Source organism: Cucumis melo, chromosome 1 (genome assembly GCF_025177605.1).
Source record: "Cucumis melo cultivar AY chromosome 1, USDA_Cmelo_AY_1.0, whole genome shotgun sequence".
In the NCBI taxonomy this organism is placed as follows: Eukaryota; Viridiplantae; Streptophyta; class Magnoliopsida; order Cucurbitales; family Cucurbitaceae; genus Cucumis; species Cucumis melo.
Genome location: NC_066857.1, coordinates 8,167,492 through 8,192,266, shown reverse-complemented (window position 1 = coordinate 8,192,266; position 24,775 = coordinate 8,167,492). Strand labels below are relative to the sequence as shown.

The window sequence follows — 24,775 nt, the reverse complement described above, 5'->3', positions numbered from 1 at the left end:
ATATTTATACTCACCCTTCCTCTTCTTAAATTTTCAGGTAAGGGTACAGCGAGGGGTAGACCGACGAGGGGCAAGAAGGATGCGTGAAGGCCATATGGACGCGTCTGGTTTTCTTTATTCTTCCGCTGATATATTTTGTTAGGACAGTTGGTTTTGTGATTTGAGTTTGATGACTTGAGTATTGTATTTGAAACTCTCGTGACTGTGATTTAAAATAGGGCCCGAAACTGCTTTTGTAATACTTCTAACGTTTTAATGAATCGTAATCGGTCTTTTATGAGTTTTTGTGCTTTGTGGTCGAGTCTTAGTACTGAGTACTGACCTCAGCTTAGTCCGGAAAGTTGGGTCGTTACACCACCTCCTGATACTTCTTCTCCTCCTTACAAGGTGTGCCTCTTGCGTCGCGAACTATATGGTCTCAAACAGGCTCCACGAGCTTGGTTTGCCACGTTTAGCTCTACCATCACTCAACTTGACTTTACTTCCAGTCCTCATGATACTGCACTCTTTACTCGTCACACACCCCAGGGTATTGTTCTTCTTCTTCTCTATGTTGATGACATGATTATCACTGGTAATGATCCACAGGCCATATCCGATCTCCAACACTACCTTGGTCAACATTTTGAAATGAAAGACCTTGGGTCTCTCAACTACTTTCTTGGTCTTGAATTCTCTCGGCGCTCGGACGGGTATCTATTGTCCCAAGCTAAATATGCCTCTGATCTTTTAGCCCGCTCAGGAATTACTGACTCTAACACAGCTTCAACGCCGTTAGATCCCAATGTTCATTTAACCCCTTATGATGGTTTTCCTCTTGAAGATGTCAGTCTGTACGGGCAACTCGTTGGCAGTCTCATCTATCTAACAGTGACTCGCCCAGACATTGCATATGCTGTTCACATTGTTAGCCAATTTATGGCTGCTCCTCGAACCATCCACTTTACTGCCGTACTTCGTATCCTTCGCTATGTCAAGGGAACCTTGGGACATGGACTTCAGTTTTCTTCTCAATCCTCTCTTGTATTATCTGGCTATTTCGATGCAGATTGGGCTGGGGATCCCACTGATCGGCGTTCTACAACCGGTTACTGCTTCTACTTAGGCGATTTTCTCATTTCTTGGTGTAGTAAGAAACAAAGTGTTGTCTCTCGTTCTAGTACTGAATCAGAATATCGTGCTCTTGCTCATGCTACCGCCGAACTTATATGGCTTCATTGGCTTCTTGTTGATATGGGTGTTCCCTAGCAGGGTCCCACTCTCCTTCATTGTGACACTCGTAGTGCCATCCAAATTGTCCACAATGATGTTTTCCATTAGCATACAAAGCATATCGAAAATGATTGTCACTTCATCCGTCATCATCTCTTGAGCCACACACTTCTTCTGCAACCTGTCTCCACCACTGAGCAACCAGCCGATATCTTCACCAAAGCCTTACCATCTACTCGCTTCAATCAGATACGTATCAAACTCAAGTTGATAGCTACTCTACCACCTTGAGTTTGAGGGAGGGTATTAATGTATATTTTGTCCTTAAGAAAATTGAAGATATTATCTTATTTTATTTTGTATTATATTGTATTATTTGTTGCCTTTTTCATTTCATTCAACCTTGTATTTATACCCTCTTTTCCTTGATGTAAATACACAAAAAAACAATATTCATCTAAATAAAATCACACGAACAATTTAGAAGTTTGGGTTCGTTTCCATTGTATCTGAGGTGGTTGGATTAAGAAAAAAGAAAAAATGAAGAGAGCCAAAGTTTGGGTGAGGTTATGCTAACTAAGTGGCCAAAATGAAGAGAATTGGTTAGAAGTTAGGTTGTATGGGGGCCTGTCTAGAGAAAAGGACTCATACAAAGCAAATCTACTAAGGGGTCTGCGTAGGTCCCCTCGACTTATCGATTTTTCTATTTTTAATATAATCTTTTAAGTACAATTTAATAATATATAGAAACAAAACCAACTTTGTTAACAAAATATCTAAGGCAATGTAGTAGGGGTTACCTTTCCCTGATTCTAATCACTCATTTTGCTTTATAAATCAAAATTTTGTCATGGTATGTCTAACTCTATGCGTATGCTTTCTAACAAAGGAATGTTTTTTAGAAAAGAAAATTAGGATAGTTAAAAGGAATTGAGTTTTTTCAGGAAAAAAAAAAAAGAAACTTCACATTTTTAAACGTATGTCATAAATGATCCCACTAAATTAAGACGTCTCCATTAACTACACTTCTATCTTTTTATTTCTGCACTTCAATTTCATGCAATTTAGCTTTTCTATCAACAAAAGCAAAACCCCTGTTTTAATACTTTTCGTAGACCTATTAAACATTGGGAGATTCAATTTTAGACTTCTTTCGATTTTATCCTCTACTTGTTATACTATAATTTGTTAGTTGAAGTTCTTGATTCGTGAATATAAATTTTATTTTATTAGTAGAAGTTTCCAAGCGACAATAAATCTCTTTGTCAGAGCGTTCTTTTCTATTTCTTTCTATCGATTTTCGTTTGCCTCATTTGTTTTCTTTTTGTTATAAAATAAAGAACAAATAAGCTAAATAAGAACAATGAAACAACACAAAAGATGAATAGAGAAGAGAGGAAGTAGATAAAAATTCAACTCAATAGTGGTATGTCTTATAGATGCATCATACACCTCTATTTATAGGACATATCATAGTATATGTTACATTATGAAATTCAATGAGATGAATGTTATAACATGGAATTAAAGGAGAGTTATATGAAAATTAGTAACCTAAATATATAGGTCATGGATATCTATAATTATATTTACAATACTCCCTCTTAGATATCTATATTATATAAAAATAAATGCTTCATAAAAGCCTTACTAGGAAAAAAACCTGATGGGAAAAAATCATAGTGAAGGGAAAAGAGTACATCATTTTATACATTAATAACTGTCTCATTAAAAACCTTGCTAGGAAAATCCAATGAAAAAAAATCATGGTCAAGAGAAAAAGAGCGTAGAATTTTTAGTCCTTAAGGGCAATATTTCTACTCCCCCTTATGAATACATCACTTGAGTTCCTTGAGTCATCGCATTCTAATATTGTGCACTAACTTTTTAGATGTTCATGTAGGTAATGCCTTTGTGACGAATAAGTCCGCCAAGTTGTCTTTTGAAGAAATTTGTTGAACACTGATGTCACCATTTTCTTCAAGGTCATGTGTATAGAAGAGTTTTGGTGAGATATGCTTTGTTCTATCTCCTTTTATATACTCTCATTTGATTTGTGCTTTACATGCGATATTGTCTTCAAATAATATTGTTGGTAAATTTTTACTGAAAGACAAACCACATGTTTCTCAAATATGATGAGCCATTGACCTCAACCATACACATTCTCTACTAACTTCATGAATTGCAAGAATTTCTGCATGATTCGATGAAGTGGCCGTAATAGTTTGTTTTATAGATCGCTAAGATATAGCAGTTCCTCCACAAGTAGACAGATAACCTGTTTGAGATCTTGCTTTGTATGGATCAGATAAATATCCAACAACTGCATACCAACTAGCTAGATCAAAGTTTGATTTGTTTGAATATAACAAACCCATATCAATCGCCCCTCGAAGATAACGAAGTACCAGCTTAACTTCGTTAATAAATTTACTGAAAATGCTATATTAGGTCTCGTGTTATTAGCAAGATACAATAGATTTGAATTAAGGTGTGGCTAAGGTATGGTACTTCAAGACCAAGTAAATAGTAATTCTTCATTATCTTCTTTGTCCATGTAGAATCTTTTTAAAATCTTTTCTGTATATGTCGATTAATGAATAAAAATTTCATCGTCTAAATACTCGATTTGCAAGCCAAGGCAAAATTTTGTTTTGCCAAGATCTTTCATCTCAAATTCTTTTTTGAGATATTCTATTACCTTTGAAAACTCTTCAGAGTTCCAATTATATTTAAATCATCAACATATACAGCTATAATCGCAAATCCTGATTGTGATTTCTTAATAAAAACAAATTGACAAATTGAATTATTTTGATAACATTCTTTCAATAAATATTCACTTAAGCGATTGTACCACATTCGTCCTGATTGTTTCAATCCATGTAATGATCTTTGTAATTTGATTAAACATAATTCTCTAAAGTTTGAATTATATGATTCATGTATCTTAAATCCTTTATGGATTTTCATATGGATTTCATGTTCCAAAGATCCACACAGGTATGCTGTAACTACATCCGTAAGATGCATATCAAGATTTTCACATATAGTCAGACTAATTAAATATCTTAATGTAATAGCATCCACCACAGGAGAATATGTTTTCTCATAATTAATGCCCGATCTTTAAGAAAAATCTTTGAGCAACAAGTCATGCTTTATATCTAGTGACCTCATTATTTTTATTTTCTTTTATGCATAAATACCTATTTAAATTCCATAGGTTTTACACCTTTAGGTGTATGAATTACAGGTCCAAAAACTTCTTGGTTCGTAAATGAGTTCAATTATGCTTGGATGACTTCTTTCCACTTGGGCCAATCCTTTCTACTATGAAATTCATCAACAGATTTAGGTTCATAATCATCATTTTTGTATAAACTTGCTAAGTTAGGATTTCAATTCTAGATAGAGCATTTGTTGTTGGAATATATGACTTTGTCACTCTCTTAGTATCTGTAAATGCATCTGGCATTTGGTTTGCTACACTTTGTAAATGAATTATCTTTTGAACTTCTAGTTCACATTGCTTTGTACGAAGATCTGAGACAAAATGATACATTCCAAGTAATTTCATTTTTCAGCTTCTTAATTCCTTCCCTTAATGTTGGAAAAATTGTCTCATTAAAATGACAATCAACAAATCGTGCAATAAAAACATCTTCCACTAAACTTTCAAGATATCTAATAATTGATGGAGATTTAAATCCGATATATATTCCTAACCTTCTTTGAGGTCCCATTTTAGTATGTTGTGTTGGAAAAATTGAAACATTTACTACACAACAAAAAATTCAAAAATGAGAAATATTTGGCTCCTGGGCATAAGCTAATTATATCAGAGAGTATTTATGATAAGATGTCGATCTTATGCGTATAAGTGATGATGCATGCAGAATAACATGACCTCATATAGATAATGGAAGTTTTGCTCTCATAAGAAATGGTTTGACAATCAATTATAAGTGTTTGATAAATGATTCTATCAAACCGTTTTGCATATGAACATGAGCTACATGATGTTCAATATTTATTCTAATTGACATGCAATAATTATTAAATGCTTAGGATGTAAACTCACCAACATTATCAAAGTCGAATATTTTTTATTGTATAATTAGAAAACTGTGCTCTTAATTTTATTATTTGAGAGTTGGGGGAGAAAATTGTTTTTTAATTTTTTTGTATGCCAAAATAACGAAAATTATTCAAAAGTCTTTTTTCCATTTGAAATGTAGTCTTTAAATAACCTAATTACATGAAAAAAAAATGTATGAATTAGTTTACCAAATCCCTAACACCTCACATTCCACTAACCATGAGTAGAGTTTAGTGAGCTAAGTGTTTATCCCAATCCACTAAGAGTTAATGAAATTATCCAACAAAGTATTAGATTTTTCCACTAACTTTAGTCACAGGGCAAAATGATCATTTAACCATTCAAGTCAAAGTCAAACTTTGACTTTTTACCATTTTCCCCTCCTAGACTAATTTTGACCTTCCGAGCATGAATATACATTTATTTTTTAAAAAATTCAAATTATATTTGAATTTATAGCCAGTCAAAGTTGGACTTTTCAATGTAAAAAGGTCAACATATTGACTTTTATCAACTTTCACCATTTCCATAATTTTCGAGCTTTCGAATATAAATCCAAATTCATAATTTTGATATTTAAATTATATTTAAATATAATACTCTATCTTTAAACTGATAATCGAACGCTATATCACATATACTTGTCGGTTTCTTTCTCCTTGCCTAATTCGAATAATTCAAACTAATCCAATATACTCCTCTAAGTTAATTCCATATGAGCTAGTAAGAAAACCTAAGGACCTATGTATCATGAGCTCTAATGATCCAAGATTAACTAGCTAAACTCTTTTATACTTAGCTAATCAACATTTGTTAACTAACGAGTCATTTCGCTAAAGTCCTATAATTGCACTCCCCACACTATAAATATATTTGTGCCCATCTAATATAATCATGATTAGTAAGTTAATCCTTCACAGGTTGTTTGTAACCTCGACTAGGTCAAAATACTGTTTTATCTTTGAGATTACCTCTTGCTCCTTAAGTCCCACTGATTCATTATTGAACAATTAGTTTAAGATCCAACCAATAAACTGTATCCCTTTCAAGTCAATGAAAAGGTGGGGCTTCTTATTCAAGACCTGAATTTAGTTCTTAAGGTAACAACCTATCTACTAATCTTAAAGCAGGTAGAAACGAATTCCATTTTGCATCCTATGTCCCCAACTATCTATTCAGTCTTACCCATGAAATGAGAGGCTTAATGGTTGAGTGTTGTCGAGCTGCTCTTACCTATGCAGATCTAAGGATAACCCCGTGTGAGGAGGAGTTCATAGTTAGATCAGGATTAAGATTAAGTTACCTAGGTCATCAATAATCGAAATAGTCAATTTTATACAATCAACGATGTTATAACATAAAAGTGACTATTTCATGGTTCTTGTCTTATGTAAATTGTTTACATAGGACGCCTCCACTTTCATGTTTCCACATGAACGATTTAGGATCATATCGTTTCTACTAACTACAAAGAGAACGACATCTATTATGTCCCTAAAATAAGGTATCCAATCTTATTCAAATATACTATAGATCGTTTAGGTTATGTACTCGATCTTGATCCACGTTTGTGTATTACATAAAGTTCAAGTCTAAATTAGATAGCCTCGGGACCTTAGTTTATTGGATTCAAAATTATAGTATTTAATTTCACTAATAAGTCCTCGAACAATAACCACGTTATTAAATAGAATGTGATTTCAAACTACAAACTACAAGTTTTAGGACATAAATTCCAACAAAATTCCACTTGGATTAAACTCCTAGTAGGATAGAACGATGTTGAATTTCAACCGTGAGAGAATAAAACATATGGGTACAATAAACATATGAATACAATAAACTAGGACATACACCCAAATATTCTCCTATTTGTCCTAGTGCACAAACATTGTGGATCTTATGAACTCTTTAGATAACCTTCAAACATTTTAGCCGTGAAGGATTTTGTAAACCAAATAGCCATAATTTTCTCAACAAGTATCAGGGTTACTATAATGTCACCACAATGCACAATTACTCAAATAAGATAGTACAATTTAACTTTACGCTTTTTCACACTACTATTCCTCAATTTAGAGTGAATACTAATTTTGATGTAGATTTTCTAGCATCTTTATTAGTATGGAAATCAGAATCAATGTATTAATTAGTAAGGATCATATACTTAGCACCATACACTATTGCATAGTCTTTTTGATTTCCTCAACAATTTTAGGATATTATTAATGACAATTCATCCATTCTAAGTAGTTAATGCCAGATCTAGTATATAATATTGGATATATATCAAACTCCCAACAATGGAAGCAAAGAGAATATGTTTCATATCCTCAACATCTTAAGGTGTAATAGGACATTGTTCCTTAGACAAATGAATTCAATATCTGTAATGCAACAGACCCTTTTGGAATTCTACCTTTTATATCTAGACAACATTTTGTTTATATAATATGCTTGAGACATGGCTACTATTATGTTCTTGAGGTTCTGAACAATTTGGATCCTAAGAACACGTTGCGCATTTACCAAATCTTTTATTTGAAATTGCTTAGTTAGCCATATCTTGACGTCAGTTAGATAATCTACATCATTCATTGTCTGTTTATAGGTTAATGGATCCTCTAAATCATCATTAAGCATGCCGATTTGATTTTCGATAAAACCAAGTAACGGTAGGACTGATGAACAACCCTTCCACTATATCGAGGGGATCTCAACTCTTGAGAAGAATGTGGCTGACCAGATTCCGTAATTTTATTAACTACTTTAGTGAATTATCTAGGTTTATTCATAGCGTCTTCAAAATTCTTATTCAATAATAATTTATTGCAGAGTTGATGATTTCTGGTGTGGTTTTCCTCCAAGAATGTGGCATTTTTTGATATAAATTTTGTATTTTCTTGAGGATTGTAAATCATACCACCTCTTGATTCCTTTGAATAACCTATTAATAGGCATAATTTGGAATGATGTTATAAATTCTAAGGATATTGCACGAACACGTGTGGCGGACATTCTCAAATCCTATGTGACGTAAACTACTTTTATGCCCTTTCCATAGCTCATAAGATGTTTCAGAGACACTTTTAGAGAGAAAGTTATTAAAAATAAGTACAACTACTTCTAAAGCATACACTACAAGAAAGTGGAGATCTCTCAACGCATAAAAGCGTCGGGAGATATACGAAAATGCATTGAAAAAGGATGTCCTGATGCCTAAAATCTTGTTGGGATTGGGGTTGAGGGAAATGTGTCGGGAGAGGATCTCCCGACGCACAACATTGTAGCGTTGGGAGATCATAGAGAACCTTTGATGCCATCCATACGACGTCGAAAGTTGTTATCTCCCGACGTCGTAGACGACATCGGGAGTTCTTTATGATCTCATGACGCTACAATTTTGTGCGTCGCGAGATCCTCTATTTTTTCTAAAAGATACCTTCCATTATTAAATGGAAGGTATATATATCCACCCTAAGACGTCAATACTAGAATTTAATTCAACCAACTACTAATAAACATAGAACAAGAAAGAAAATAGTCATTTTCTTACTTAAATTACTGACATAACCATAGAATTAAAGATGCTAGAAAACTCATTGTTTTGGCCTTGAAAAATAATGATAGAAAACCAAGTACCTAATTCAAATCAAGTATCAATAATGAGATTTGAGTTCAAAAAACAAATACATACATACATACGTACATATGTACGTACGTACACATACATACATGCATACGTACGTACATATACAGATGTGCATACGTATGTATATATAAATGTCTTTTTAGCATAAGATACCAATAAGACCAAACCAATAGTTACAAAAAAAAAAAAGTTTTAAAACAATAGAACGTGAATTTTAGTCACATATGGGTACCTCCACACATAAATTTTTTGTTCTTGTATTGTTACTACATATAAAAGAAAGAAGATACAAAATTTAGAACCATAGAGGAACTTCAAGGTGGTAGTTCCAAACTTCAAAACAACGAAACTTTGATGAAAAACATTGTGTAATCTAATTTGGGGGCCAAAACGGCATTTTTTTGGTACAAAGGGTCGAAAAAGTTGCATTCGGCTACTTGCCCTAGGGGTAGATCTCAAAAAGTTACATGGAATAAAAAAACAAATTCACGCAATTCAGACAACTATGCTCAAAGTTATGGTCTTCCAAAGTGTCAACATAGTTTTATGTAATTTTGAAGGAAATTAAATGTCAAGATATTTTAATAAAATGCTCAGTTTATGACAATAGATGCAAAGATCGTGAAAAATGCATCAAATCAGGTGGTCATATGCATAAAATGAGTTAGTATTAATGAAAATATGAAGCTCGAACGATAGATGATATGCTATTGAAATTTGGTAAAAGATAGATGATAGCTTTCAAAATAGCTTGAATCACCTAGTAGAACATTTTCACACCCTCTGCATCATGCCAAACTTGGATTTTAGAGCAAACAAAGTAAGACATAAATCACCAAAGAAACAAACTTGAAAAAAAAAATACTTGGAAACAAACATGAGTAGTAAAAATAGGATAAGATAATTTTAATTAACAACGCCACATGCAACAAAGAACTCACCCATTCACCAGGGCAAAGAGCACAACAGTACTTTGCAAATCTTTCACATTCACGGGACTCCTCACCCTTGGCTGTTAAAATTAAAAATTAAAAATGAAAACCTCTTAGATGAAAATTAAAAGGGAAATAGCTACTAAAGCCATCAGAACTAAATGCAACATAAAATATATTACTTCGAAGGAAATCAATTTACCCATATGGCTTCCTAACTTTCTTACTTTCCAACCAACCTCCTGAAACATTTCTTATACAAATTTACTACCAACGATTAAAGGAAGTCTAAAATGCTAAAAGAATCAGTATTGTGAAAAAGAAATAGGAAGAGAGTGTCTAATATTTATAAATTTATTTTTCAATGATATTTTCAAGGGAAATTTGCAACTTTTTATAGTATTCTAATATAGAACAAGAAATTTAAAGCAACACCCCTACTTTTTCCAAGTAACGAAGGAGATAAAAACAAAGAAGTGAAGAAAGATAAGAAATAATTGCCAACACACACATTTTTCTTTCTTCAGCACATAATGAAAACAACATACAAAAAAACTTAAAAGACAGATGAGTCATTAATTGAACCACCCCTCCCCATTGGCGGCCTCACCAACATCGCTCGGTAAGGAACAAAAACCCTCCACTCTTTCAGCTACGCCATGAACACAGTAAAATCAAACTAAAAAAATAACCTCGAACCCAATTCAAAGCAGAGTTTACAAAGTCCATAGGATGTAAGAATGTTTAATTACAAATACATTATATACTTTACATGAGGAGAAGAAGGGGAGTAATTACCGGCGGCAAGATGAAGGAGTATGTGGCATCAAAAGAGATGAGTAGGCGACGAGGACGGTTGGCAGTGAGTTTTTGAGCGACAGTGGAGCGTTTTTGTGGGCAATGTTCTCCTTCGTGGCTTCTTCTCTCGAAAAGTTTTTCCCTCTTTATGATATGTGAAATACAGATCTAGGATTTTTAAAAGGAAACTCTCGACGTTATAGGAATGTGTCAGGAGTTCCCAACAAATCTCGATGGTTCCATGGAAGTGTCAGGATTTCCCATACATCTCTTGACGCTTATATGCATAGCGTCGGGGAAGTTCAACTAAAAGCCATCGCATGTCTTATGCTTCGGGAGATGTGGTATCTCCCGACGCTTAACCAACAGCGTCGGGAGATACCATATCTCCCAATGGCTTAAACCTGCGTTGAGAGAGAGCCTGAATTTCTTGTAGTTATATTCCGAAAAGGAACCATGTAATTGAACAAAGCTCGTCATACAGTGAACCATGTGTAACAAGGTTCAATTTCTTCTTTTTGATACACGATTCTACTTAGGCGTACCAGGTACAAAGAGTTATGACTTGGATTCCATGCTGATCTATCAAATAGTCTTGGAATCGTAAGTTTATATACTCTCCATCTCGATCTGATCATATCTTTATTGGTTTGCCTAATTCATTTTTAATTTTAGCCTTATATTCTTTGAACATTTTGTTGAGTTTTGGAGATAAAAAAAATAAAAATTTAAAAAGGTAGACAACTAATGTTACTACAAATAAAATCATTCTCAAAGAAGTCTAAGAATTATTTGGTGTTTCTTTTTATCCAAGTCATTTCAGAACCTTCTATATTTAGATAAGCTATAAACCTATACTAAGTTATGCAATTAAAAAAAAAACCTAGAAATTTCTTAAATAAATCACTTAAGAAAGCAAGAATATAGAAGATCCTATCTGTTCTAGCAATTAACAAACAAATGAGTGGAGGAAATTTCCCAACACTTTCGTCCTCTTCTTCCTCGAAGAACTAAAACTCTTCTATATATATATATTCTTTTCTATATTTTCATTTGGAAGGAAAACAACAACAAAAATAGTTGCACTTAATTTTGAGTGCCTTAATTTGTTCCTATATAGTGTTAAAAGTTGAAAGAATATGGAAAATAAAAAGATGAATTTGTCTTTCATTTTCTTTGTATCTTGTTTTGTTAATTTGGTTCTTACCTCAGCTGTAAGAACTACCTTGAAGACGACTTTACCGTCATCATTGTATCTCATTTACACCTTTGAAAGCCTTAGCAATGTGAGAGATGATTCTTTTAACCTCAAAATCCTATCTTCTGTTCTCGACAGGTCTGTTTTCAATTTCTTCCTAAATTATTCAAAATTACTACCCATATCAATTTTCATGTTCAGTTCTGAAAAACGGTGTGAGATAATCGAATAAACCTTTAGTTGATTCTAAACTATTTAATCGTTGTAATAGCTAGAGGGACATCAGAAGAAAATAACACATAGAACTTTGGTAACCCAGTTCGGCAAATATCGCCTGTGTTTGAGGAGTTGCGCACAACTCAGATGAGAAATATTATTAAAATTCACAATAGTCAATATACATCAATACAACAAGTGATCTCTGCTCAAATATATGACTATTTTAAGACTTCAAGCTCCCCCTAAACATATAAGTGAATCTTCTTGACGATGTATTCATACTCCCCCTGAGTTTAAGATGATCTCTTTGATCACTACTTCATCTTTCACATTACTCATCATTAAATTCATCACAGGTCAACATATTGATACCATAGATAATAAGTAGCTTCTGTGACAATACACTTGGCTAATCTTCAACAAAATCTTTTTGTTCCATCAGCCTTGACAAAAACCACATGTTCTGTAGTATGTATGTATATATATATATATATATATATATATATATATATATATATATATATATATACACATATGTATATATTTCTTCAAGAATAATCTAAAAAAGATATTGATACAAGATTCCTAAAATAAAGGAAGATCTTTTATCTTTCTGAAATTTAATAACTCATTGATAAAAGATAATCTCATAAAATATTTTTGATAAAATCCCAACAAACTCCCATTTTTGTCAAAAAGAGGACATTTCTTTTCAAGTTCCAGTCAACGCTTCTCAGTGAGTTCTCTCGATGCAACAGTCATCAAATAGTCATATTCAACCTTATAACAACACATCAGATCAACAAATTCATCAACAGATTTAACCACATCAGACCAAGACATTCAACAAAAGAATAACCATACACTACTGAAGAAGAACATTTCATTTCACTAATTCGTAACCATCATAAAGTAGTAAAAAGAAATAAACATCATACGATTATATAACTTCTTATGATCCCCTTACAATCTTCAAAGAACAATAAAAAGAACTTCAAAACCACATCAAAACTTCACAGCTTCAGCTTCAATAAAAACAGCAACTAGCTCCACTACTCCTCTCCTACTACTCCTCCTGCCCTACTTCTCCCCTTTTGAACAGAAAAAAAATATTACTCCTGATCTTGAGCACTAGTACTAGAGGAGGGAATCAGAGTCTTCAAATGATGAACAAATGAGTCAACCTCCAAAGGCCTATCAGAGAGCAAGTTTATAGATTGTATTAATAATTACGGAGGCTAAGTCTTGATGAACAAAGAATCCTTCAGCACTATCATCTACATATTCTGTGTCAAACATACGGAGGTTCTTTGAAGGTCCTGTATCATGTTCTATATCAGGAACATAACTTCCTTGAAAAAGTTTGTAACTTAAGGACAAAGTCTTTGGGTTAGAACCAGGAGTGTCAATTGGAGTCAGAACCTCAACATTCAAATGTATCAGCAAGCTTGAGAAAAAACAGAACAAAGGTGTAGAAATTTAACTCCAAATGTTCCCACATGTCTTAGAAGCTGATTGTATATAAATAGTTCAACATCTAGTCTCATCATTGCAAATCTGATAAAGAAAAGTTCCTAAGGCAACGGAAACACTGGAAGCATGTGAAGAGGGAGACCAATTAGCAATGCTAATTTTATGAATAATGACATATTTCACACTAAGAGATACAGTTGGAATTCCATTCACAGGCCAAACAGATAAGGTTCCTTCGGATAGAATAGAACCTAAGACCTCATTAGATGGTTGTAAAGGAGTAGAGTTAGATTCTACAGTGTTACCCATTAACCCATTAATTATAGCAGAAGAACTTTTGAACTTCAAACCTGGAATAAGCACTGTTTGAAAATCTGGACTATTTGGATTGTCGAAATCAAAAGGCAAGTTGACAATAAACTCCTTGATCAACTAAGAATAGAATGGCCCGATATTTGAAATTGTTTTGGACAATCCTACCTTAACAATTAGATCCATAACACTTAACAAAAATGATGCTTATTAGAAACATTTACCTAATCTGCAATACACCTCTGTACGACGTATTTTCATCTTTGCACGCTCTCTTCAAGATGAAACGAAATTCCATCAATGAAAATAGATGGAATATTCGGTGGAATCTTCTTCCTTCCAGTTTTTTTACTGATATTTCACTGATTTTGTTGAAATTTCTTTCCGTTTGGTCTTGATTCACCTAGAGGTTATTGAGTTTTTATATGAGGAACATCATTCACATATTGTTCAAGATTGTCAGGTGCACAGTTATTAGTAGGATCAACATGAGCATCAACATTTGCAGCAGGATTCTCATTAACAGGATCATCAATATTTCCTCCCAAATTATTAGTAGAATAACCTATAGGGTCAGGGTTAGGAATTGAATGTTGATCGTCAACTGATGAACAGACCTGAACTAAAGACTAAACTAGTGGGGAGCGCCCAAATTACCAACTTCTTTATTAGTAGGCGAAGGATAATCAGATGTTGGAACAAAAATGTCTTTAGAAGATGAGTTTTCATCATAATGAGCCGAAGTGATAGTAACATCAGCTACAGAAGGCTCAACATTTGAAAATAACCCCTTCTACAACAACCTGGCTAGAGGAATATCATCTCGCTCATCCGAGTCCATCTCAGAGATATGAGGCTTAAATACACTTGGTGCAGTTTCAACATCCTCAGTAGTACTATTAGCAATATGCTTATCATGCACAGATAACAAAAAACTTTAATAAATATTCATCTGATTTTTCCAATGGTAGACAATAAGGTCTTCGTGTGGGAGTTCTTTTGAAACAACGACCCCTCATCTGCACACCATACATTTTAGTTCGAGAAACAGGAGCTTCATCAACCACTTTGGACAAACGAGCGTGATAGTTTCCTTTTCAAGTTTCACCATTCTTGATTTAGAAAGAATAGCAACAGTTAAGACTTCAAGAAACGTGTCCTCTATATTTCTGAAGATGAACAATCTTCTTTGAAGCTCAAGAGTCTTAAAATACAGAAAAATTCCCGCTTAAAATCAATGTGCCCCTTATTAAAGCCTATTTCGGCGCTGACGTGCCCATTAATACTGACTGTGATTTCTTTCCTCCACCTTTTTCAAAACAATAAAATAAAATAAAATTTTACATACGCCTAACCCAGCTCTCAAATGCTCAAAAGAATTTGCATCTAATGGTTTAGTGAATATATCTGTCAATTGAAGATTCGATCGAATATGTTCAAGCGTACTGTTTTTTTCTTCTATAAGCTCTCTGATAAAATGATGTCTGATGTCAATATGCTTTGTACTATTGTGCTGAACTGGATTTTTGGAGATATCAATAGCACTTAAGTTATGACAATAGAGTGTCATAATATTCTACCGAATACCATATTCCTGTAACATATGCTTTATCCAAATAAGTTGAGTACACTCACTTCTTGCTACAATGTATTATGCCTCTACTGTAGAAAGTGACACACAATTATGGTTTTTACTAAACCAAGAAATTAGATTATTTCCTAGAAAGAAACATCCCACAAAAGTACTTTTCCTGTCATCTGAGCATCCATCCCAATCAGCATCACAATATCCGACAAGAATGGAATTTGTATCATATATATATAGAACTCCAAATTCACTTGTTCCATGAACATATTTAATTATTCTTTTAACTGCTGTTAAATGTGAAATACGATGATCAGATTGAAAACAAGCACCTATACCAACAACAACAACTATAGGAGCATTAGCAGCAGCTAGTTCTGGTACCATGGTAACTTTAGGTGCTAGCTCATCATAATCATCTGTTCATTTGTATATATGGTCATGATCATTTACAACCATAATCGCTCTGGTTCTATTATTGAACACTCTATAAGCCCGACTAATTTGAGAATAACCAAGAAAAATTCCCTTTTTTGATTTCGCATCCAATTTTATATGGTACTCTCTGTCAGCAGGAATGTAGCAAGTACTACCAAAGACATGAAAATGCTTAGCATTAGGTTTCCTGCCCTTCCATAACTCATACAAAGTGATATTTGTTCTAGAAAGAGTAGTAATTCTGTTGTGAATATGACAAGCAGTATTAACAGCTTCAGCCCAAAAATGCAAAGACAAAGATTTGGGATGAATCATGACTCGAGCCATCTCTTGTAGGGTTCTGTTTTTTCTCTCTACTACTTCATTCTACTATGGAGTTAATGGAGTTGAGTATTCATAATGAATCTCTTCTGCTTTACAGAAACTATTTAGCTCTTCACTTTCGAACTCCTTTCCATGATCACTCATGATTCGAACAATATTCTTGCCTTGTTCACATTGTAAACTCAAACATAAATTCATGCAAACTTTGGCAGTATTAGATTTTCCTTTGAGAAATCTTATCCACGTGAAACGAGAGAAATCATTCACAACTACAAAAACATACTTCTTTCCTCCAAGGCTCTCAGTTTGCATGAGACCTATAAGATCCATGTGTAATAATTCTAAAACTCTATTCTTGCTACACTCCTTCATACTTTTGTGAGATGCTTTGATTTTCTTCCCAACTTGACAGTCACCACAAAAGAACTTTCTCTTTGAGTCGATGTTTGGAATTTCGATGACAACCTCATTTTTTACAGCTTTACCAATACACCTCAAGTTGACATGTCCTGGTTTTTTGTGCCATAGCCAAGTTTGATCTTCTCTGGTTGAGTTACAAACATCAGAATTGTTGAATATCCAATGGTAGCCGTTATCAGCTTGTCTAAAGCCATGCATAAGAACTTTTTTATTTTCATCAGTCACTACACAAGTATCTTTGCTGAAATTTATAGTGTAACCTTGGTCACAAAGTTGATTGACACTGATTAGATTTACTTTGAGCCCTTCAACATATCGAACATCATTTAGATATGGTAGATTGTTTTTCTTAATATTACCTTTTGCTACGATTCTTCCTTTTGCACCATCTCCAAAACATGTCCACATCCACACTCTTTTAACTTAGAAAAGAAGGATTTGTTTCCAGTCATGTGTCTGGAACATTCACTATCAAAATACAAAGCATTAGTTGAGGCTTGAATTGTTGTAAAGGAAATGTTACAATTTTCAGAGTTCTTGACTTTTTATTCCTGATAGCTTCTCTTTCCTCTTGATGAATTTGGTTTGTGCTTTTTTGAATTATGTGTAGCTATTTGATATTGAAATTTATGTCTTTACAAGGCATAACAAAATGGCCGGATATGACCATGTTTACCACAATAATGACATACCCAGTTACTTATTTTTGTAGAGGTGCTAACAACTTTTGTTTCGACAGGTAGTTCAGTCTTGATGTTTTTTGTAGCAAGAACAAACTTTGTCCCAATTGTCTGACCGGTGTTCTTTACAGATGAATCAAAACCATGACCAGATCTGTTGGAACTAGATTGTCTAAAACTTTATATTTGATCTAAATTTTCAGACCTTGAATTTAACATTTTTATAGATTTCATAGTCTGATCATATTCAGTCTGAACCTCTCTCAATTTTAGCTTCAGTGAGGATATAATAGACAGTAGTCGTTCATTTTCTTTCAAGAGCTCTTGTATCTTTTATTTCTATATAGCTCTGGCTTATGTATCCTTTTTACACTAAATTTTCAGCTGTTTAAAAGACAACTCATTATCACTCTCTTCTCTAGAATTTTAACTTTCATATTCTTCAGTCACAGAATCAGTCTCGGTGATATTTACTACGAATGCATTTGTGCCACCATCCTCTTCCTCACTATCATCAGTATTCTCATGAGATAAAGTAGCATGAACATTTTTCTTTTGCTTTCTCAGAAAACTAGGACATTCAGCCTGATAATGACAAATTCCCTTATATTTTCTGCATTTAAAAATTCTGCCTTCACCATCCCTTTTTCGAATATAGTCAATATCCTTTCTGTTTGAACTTTCATTATTTCTTCTATTATAATTTTCACCATCTCTTCTTTGGTAATTTGTCAGATTCCTAGAATTGGATCCTATTGCATTCAAATTTTTGAACTTCTTGACTGCCTTAGAAAACTATTTCGTCAGAAGAGCTATAGACTCATTCACATTTGCTTCACTTTCAGACTGATTGACTGTTGACTCTTCTTCAAATATTGATATAAAAGCAACACCCTTGCCTTTCTTATTTTCTCTATGTGATATAGCCATCTCAAACGTGAGCAGAGACCCAAATAACTCATCTAGTTTTAACTTAGTTATATCGTGTGCTTCTTTTATAGTTGTAACCTTCATGTCAAATTTTCCAGGCAAAGACCTCAGCACCTTACAGGTTATTTTATATTAAAAAATATTTTCTCCAAGAGGTAATGACTCATTGGCTATTTCTAGAACTCTCTCGTTATATTCAGATACATACTCATCCTCAGACATTTTTAAGACTTTAAACTTTAAGGTTACCAACTGTAATCTGGATATTTTAAATTTTGTAGTGCCTTCATAAGCGACTTCCAATATCTTCTAGGCCTCTTTGGCAGAACTACAAGAATTTATCAGTCTAAACACATTTAGATCAACACCATTAAATATCGCATTGAGAGCTTTAGCATTCCCAACAGAGGCTTGTTCTTCAGCATTAGTCCAGTCTACTTCAGATTTTGGAATAGACACCCCATCTATAGTGATCATCGATGGTTCATATCCAGCCACAAGAGCTCTCCACACTCTAACTGTAACGACCCAACTTTCCAGACTAAGCTGAGGTCACTACTCAGTACTAAGACTCGACCACAAAACACAAAAATTCATAACGGACCGGTTACGGTTAATTAAACGTTTGAAATATTACAAAAAAAAAGTAGTTCCGGGCCCTATTTTAAATCACAGTCACGAAAGTTTCAAATAAAATACTCAAGTCATCAACTCAAAATCACAAAACCAAATATTCTAACAAAATACATCAGTGGAAGCATAAAGAAAACCAGATGCGTCCATATGGCCTTCACGCATCCTTCCTGCCCCTCGTCGGTCTGCCCCTCGCTGTACCCATACCTGAAAAGTTAAAGAAGAGAAAGGGTGAGTATAAAATATACCTAGTAAGGGACCCACTACTGGGCCCGTTAGGGAACAACAATTAACTTCCTATTCAGGGGTACCCTACATAACAGTCTAGTGGTTCCGTAGAACGCACATGTCAGTCTCGTGATCCCGAAGGATGCACGTATCAGTCTAGTGATCCCGAAAGATACACCTATCAGTCTAGTGATCCCGAGGGATGCACATATCAGTCTAGTGCTCCCGAAGGATGCACGTATCAATCTAGTGCTCCCGAAGGATGCACATATCCGTAAGGTACACGACCCCATAGATGAAGCTAACCGCTACCCCTCAGTCCATACTAAACCGTCTACAACAGTCATATCCCAACAACGTTCATATTACAATTTCGCCATAGGCTTTGCCAGTCAGATAGTATAGGTTTAAAAAACTACATCCTCAGTTGCTATATGCGTTTCCGCTTCACACACCATTGTGATATCCTTAGATCTAGTCAACTAATCAATCAAACCGAACGCTCAGTCCTTCCACGACAACACTCCATGATCAACATCCAGACAAATAGACTACCACACCTAACCTTCAGATTGTAAAGACCAACAGCATACAATTCCAGTTCACATCGTAGCCCATTAACATAACTACAATACACCAAACATTCGGGCATCAGTATTTAGCCGTAAACAACTCCTTACACCCGAGGGTACACAAGCTACAACTAGCGGTCGCGTACATTTACATCAGACAAGAGCAGAGCAACGATACTTAAAAGTCAAACATACATCCATTTATTCAGTACAGTTACTAACGCGTAATCCCCTGTGGATTACTACGTTTCCAGCCTCGATCTGAGGTCCAGTAGTAGGAAAACCCTTACCTGAAACTTGGTTATGCCCCTCGATCGAGTCCACGCTCAACAGATCCACCTAAACGAAAACACCAGAGTTTAAACAATGACACCAGTAAAAGTCACCTTTTTAATTCATTCGAAACAACAACGTCGGCTTACCCGAGTAAAGGGAGCTATTCCCAAAAGAACTTGTCGTGGGACCCAAGAACTTGAGCGTCAAATCCCTACTACCTTTAAGGAACGAAAGATAGGATCCAGTCTTACTCTAATATTCAAACTCGAAACGGTTATAGCAACATTGGGTAAATTACCAAAATGATCCTTACCGAAGACTCACCGTGACCCGAAGTGGAGGGAGAAAAATATGTCTTAGGTGGCTCGGCTCGGCTTGGCTCACCCTCGGCTCGGCTCGGCTCGGCCTCAGCTCGGCTCAGCCTCGGCTCGGCTTGGCTCAGCCTCGGCTCGGCTCACTCTCGGCTCGCGGCTTGCAGTTCACGGCTCAACTCGGCTTGACTCAGCTCGCGGCTCGGCTCGGTCTTCGGCTTGACTCAGCTCACGGCTCAGCTCGCGGCTTGACTCGGCTCGCGGCTCAGCTCGGTCTGTGGCTCGGCTCGGCTCGTGGCTCGCGGCTCGTAGCTCGTGGCTCGGCTTGGTTTTCGGCTCGGGTATGGGTGGCGGCTCGGCTAGCTCGGCTCGGGTCGGGTTTGTAGCGCGAATCGGTTTGAGAGGGCCGACGAACGAAAAACCAATGCCGGCGACAACTGGGCGTACGCGGCCGGTCGAAGATTAGGGTGAGGAGCCGACGACCTGCTCGGATACACGAAAGGAAGAGAGGGATCGTCGGGGATGGCGGCTTGCGAGGTCGTGCGAACAGCAGTGAAGAACGACGAGGTCGCGCGGTCGTTCGTGGGCGAAGACAAAGTTCAGAGGGTGTCGACGGTGAAGAAAAAAAAAGGAAAAGAAAAAGATGAAGGCGAAGGGTTGGAGGTAGCGGACGTCGGCGTCGGGCGAAGGAGAAGAATGGAAAAAGGAGAAGACGCGGAGATGGGCGTCGGCGTGAACACGACGAAGAAGAAGACGAAGTGGAAGAGGGGGGGGCCATCGCGCGCCTTTTATGGTTTTTTTTTAAAAAAATTATTATATATATATATATATATATTAACTAATAATAATATCAATAATAATAATAATAATAATAAAATAATAATAATAATAATAATAATGTTAAATTATAATAATTATAATAAATAATAATAATAATAATACTAATAATAATAATACTAAGTGATAATATTAATATTAATATTAAATAATAATAATAATATTAATATTAAATTATATATAAAGATTATAACAAATAATAATAATAATAATATAATTAATATTATATTATTATTATATTAATTTACAAATATTAATTTAAGAAATTTCATATCCCTAAATCTCTTTTTTTTTCTACCCTCTTCTAAGGACACTGAGAAATTACTCCAAAATTTTAAATTTTCGAAAAATTTACGCAAAACGATAAAAGTTTACCTCGAAAATTCGGGGCGTTACATTCTTCTCTCCTTAGGGAACTTTCGTCCTCGAAAGTTTTATTCCTCGAAGAGTTCGGGATAACAGGACCTCACGTCCTCGAAAGTTTATGATATCTTACATGCTATGGATGGATGTTTTGTTAACTTTGTCTATTAGAGTCGTATCCATATAGGTGTCCCTCGGGATCACCACCTTTTTATGCTTGGTGTGTCAGCACGTTAAGGCACCAAGGCAGAAACCAACGGGTTTATTACAACCCTTGAGCATACCGGAATGGAAGTGAGAAAACGTGTCCATGGATTTCATTACAGGACTGCCAAGAACTCTGAGGGGTTTTACAGTGATTTGGGTTGTGGTGGACAAACTTACCAAATCAGCGCACTTCGTTCTGGGTAAATCAACCTATACCGCTAGTAAGTGGGCACAGTTGTACATGTCTGAGATAGTAAGACTACATGGAGTGCCGGTGTCGATTGTTTCTCATAGAGATGCCCGTTTCACTTCCAAATTTTGGAAGGGTTTGCAGACTGCTATGGGCACGAGGTTAGACTTTAATACAGCTTTCCATCCACAAACTGACGGTCAGACTGAGCGTCTGAACCAAGTTTTAGAAGATATGTTGCGAGCGTGTGCATTGGAATTTCAAGGTAGCTTGGACTCCCACTTGCATTTGATGGAATTTGCTTATAATAACAGTTATCAGGCTACTATTGGCATGGCACCATTTGAGGCCTTGTACGGCAAATGTTGTAGATCCCCTGTTTGCTGGGGTGAGGTGGGGGAGCAAAGATTGATGGGTCCTGAGTTAGTTCAGTCTACTAACAAAGCGACACAGAAGATTAGATCACGTATGCATACCGCACAGAGTAGGCAGAAGAGTTATGCGAATGAGAGACGGAAGGATCTTGAGTTTGATGTAGGGGACAAGGTATTCTTAAAGGTAGCACCTATGAGAGGTGTCTTACGATTTGAAAAGAGAGGAAAGCTGAGTCCCCGTTTTGTTGGGCCGTTTGAGATTTTGGAGCGGATTGGCCCTGTAGCTTATCGCTTGGCGTTGCCACCATCACTCTCGACAGTTCATGATGTGTTCCATGTTTCTATGTTGAGGATGTACGTGCCAGATCCATCCCATGTAGTGGATTACGAGCCATTAGAGATTGATGAAAACTTGAGCTATACTGAACAACCCGTTGAGGTGCTGGCTAGAGAGGTGAAAATGTTGAGGAATAGAGAAATTCCTTTGGTTAAAGTCGTATGGCGGAATCACCCGGTGGAAGAAGCTACATGGGAGCGAGAAGATGACATGAGGTCCCGTTATCCCGAACTGTTCGAGGAATAAAACTTTCGAGGACGAAAGTTCCCTAAGGAGGGAAGAATGTAACGCCCCGAATTTTTGAGGTAAACTTTTATCGTTTTGTGTATATTTTTCGGAAATTTAAAATTTTGGAGTAATTTCTCAATTTCGTTCGAAGAAGGTAGAAAAAGAAATTTAGAGATATGAATTTCTTTAAATATTTTGTAAATTAATATAATAATAATATAATATTAATTATATTATTATTATTACTATTTATTATAATTATTATAATTTAACATTAATTTTATTATTATTATTTAATATTAATATTATTATTATTTGTTATTATTATTATAATTATTTATTATAATTATTATAATTTAACATTAATATTATTATTATTATTTTAATAATAATATTATTATTATTATTTAATATTATTATTAGTTAATATATATATATATATATATAAAATAATAATTTTTTTAAAAACCCTAAAACGCACGCGCGACGGCCCTCCTTCCCCATCCGATTCTTCTTCTTCTTCATCGTCTCCAACTTCTCACACAGCCACCGCCGCCCGCCGCTCCCTCGTTCCCCTCCGGTCGCGCGCTTATCTGTCTCCGTCTCCGTCTCTGTGGTAGTGTGCGTCGTCGTCTCCGTCGTCGGTGGTTTCACAGCTCCAACTTTTCATCGTCGCGGTCGTACCTCCATTTCCGATCTCTCTCTCGATCTCACGCAACCAGACGCCGCCGTGCGTCCTTCGTCCAACCGTGTCCGCCGACTCCCAGTTGCTCTCCACCGCGTTGAAGCGGAGCCGATCGTTGGACTCCTCCAAGCCGCGAAGCGTCTCCGTCGTCGAACGCCGAAGATCGTCTCTCGTGGTTGCCTCGGTTTCAAACTGACCTGACCCGAGACTCGCTTCCAGTCCGACCCGCAATTCAAGCTGCAAATCCGAGTTGAGCCGAAGACTGAGCCGAGCCGTGAGTCGGGTCGCGAGCCGAGCTTCGAGCCGAGTCAAGCCGAGCCGCGAGCCGAGTCAAGCCGCAAGCCGAGCCACGAGCCGAGTCAAGCCGAGTTGAGCTGTGAGCCGAGGGTGAACCGAGCCGAGCCGAGGGAGAGCCAAGCCGAGCCGAGCCGCCTAAGCCATATTTTTCTCCCTCCACTTCGGGTCACGGTGAGTCTTCGGTAAGGACCATTTTGGTAATTTACCCAATGTTGCCATGACCGTTTCGAGTTTGAATATTAGAGTAAGATTGGGTCCTATCTTTCGTTCCTTAAAGGTAGTAGGGATTTGACGCTCAAGTTCTTGGGTCCCACGGAATAGCTCCCTTTACTCGGGTAAGCAGACGTTTGTTGTTTCGAATGATTTAAAAAGGTGACTTTTACTAGTGTTATCGTTTAAACCCTTGTGATTTCGTTTAGGTGGATCTGTTGAGCGTGGACTCGATCGAGGGGCATAACCAAGTATCAGGTAAGGGTTTTCCTACTTCCGGACCTCGGATCGAGGCTGTAAACGTAGTAATCCACAGGGGATTACACGTTAGTAACCGTACTGAATAAATAGATGTATGTTTGACTTTTAAGTATCGCTGTTATGCTCTTGTCAGATGTAAAGGTAACGTGACCGCTATTTGTAGCTTGTGTGACATCGGGTGTAAGGAGTTGTTTACGGATAGACACCGATGCGCGGATGTTCTGTATATTGTAGTTATGTTAATGGGCTACGTTGTGGACTGGAATTGTATGTCGATGGATTTTAAAGTCTTACGGTTAGGTATGTGGTAGTCTATTGTCTGGATATTGATCATGGAGTTTTGTCGTGGGAGGACTGTGAGTCCGATTCTGATTGACTAGTTGACTGGATCTAAGAATATCACAATGGTGGGTGAATTGGAAACGCACAGAGCAACTGAGGATGTAGTTGTTTAAACCTATACTATCTGACTGGTGAAGCCTATGGCG

General features: G+C 36.0%; 1 protein-coding gene across 1 annotated transcript; it reads left to right on the top strand.

Annotated features, from left to right (window-relative positions):
- Window positions 1-561: 561 nt before the first annotated feature.
- Window positions 562-1,248, top strand: LOC107991821 (secreted RxLR effector protein 161-like). Its single transcript, XM_051081807.1, has one exon. It carries the CDS (start codon window positions 562-564, stop codon window positions 1,246-1,248), a length of 687 nt encoding a protein of 228 aa, XP_050937764.1.
- Window positions 1,249-24,775: the final 23,527 nt, after the last annotated feature.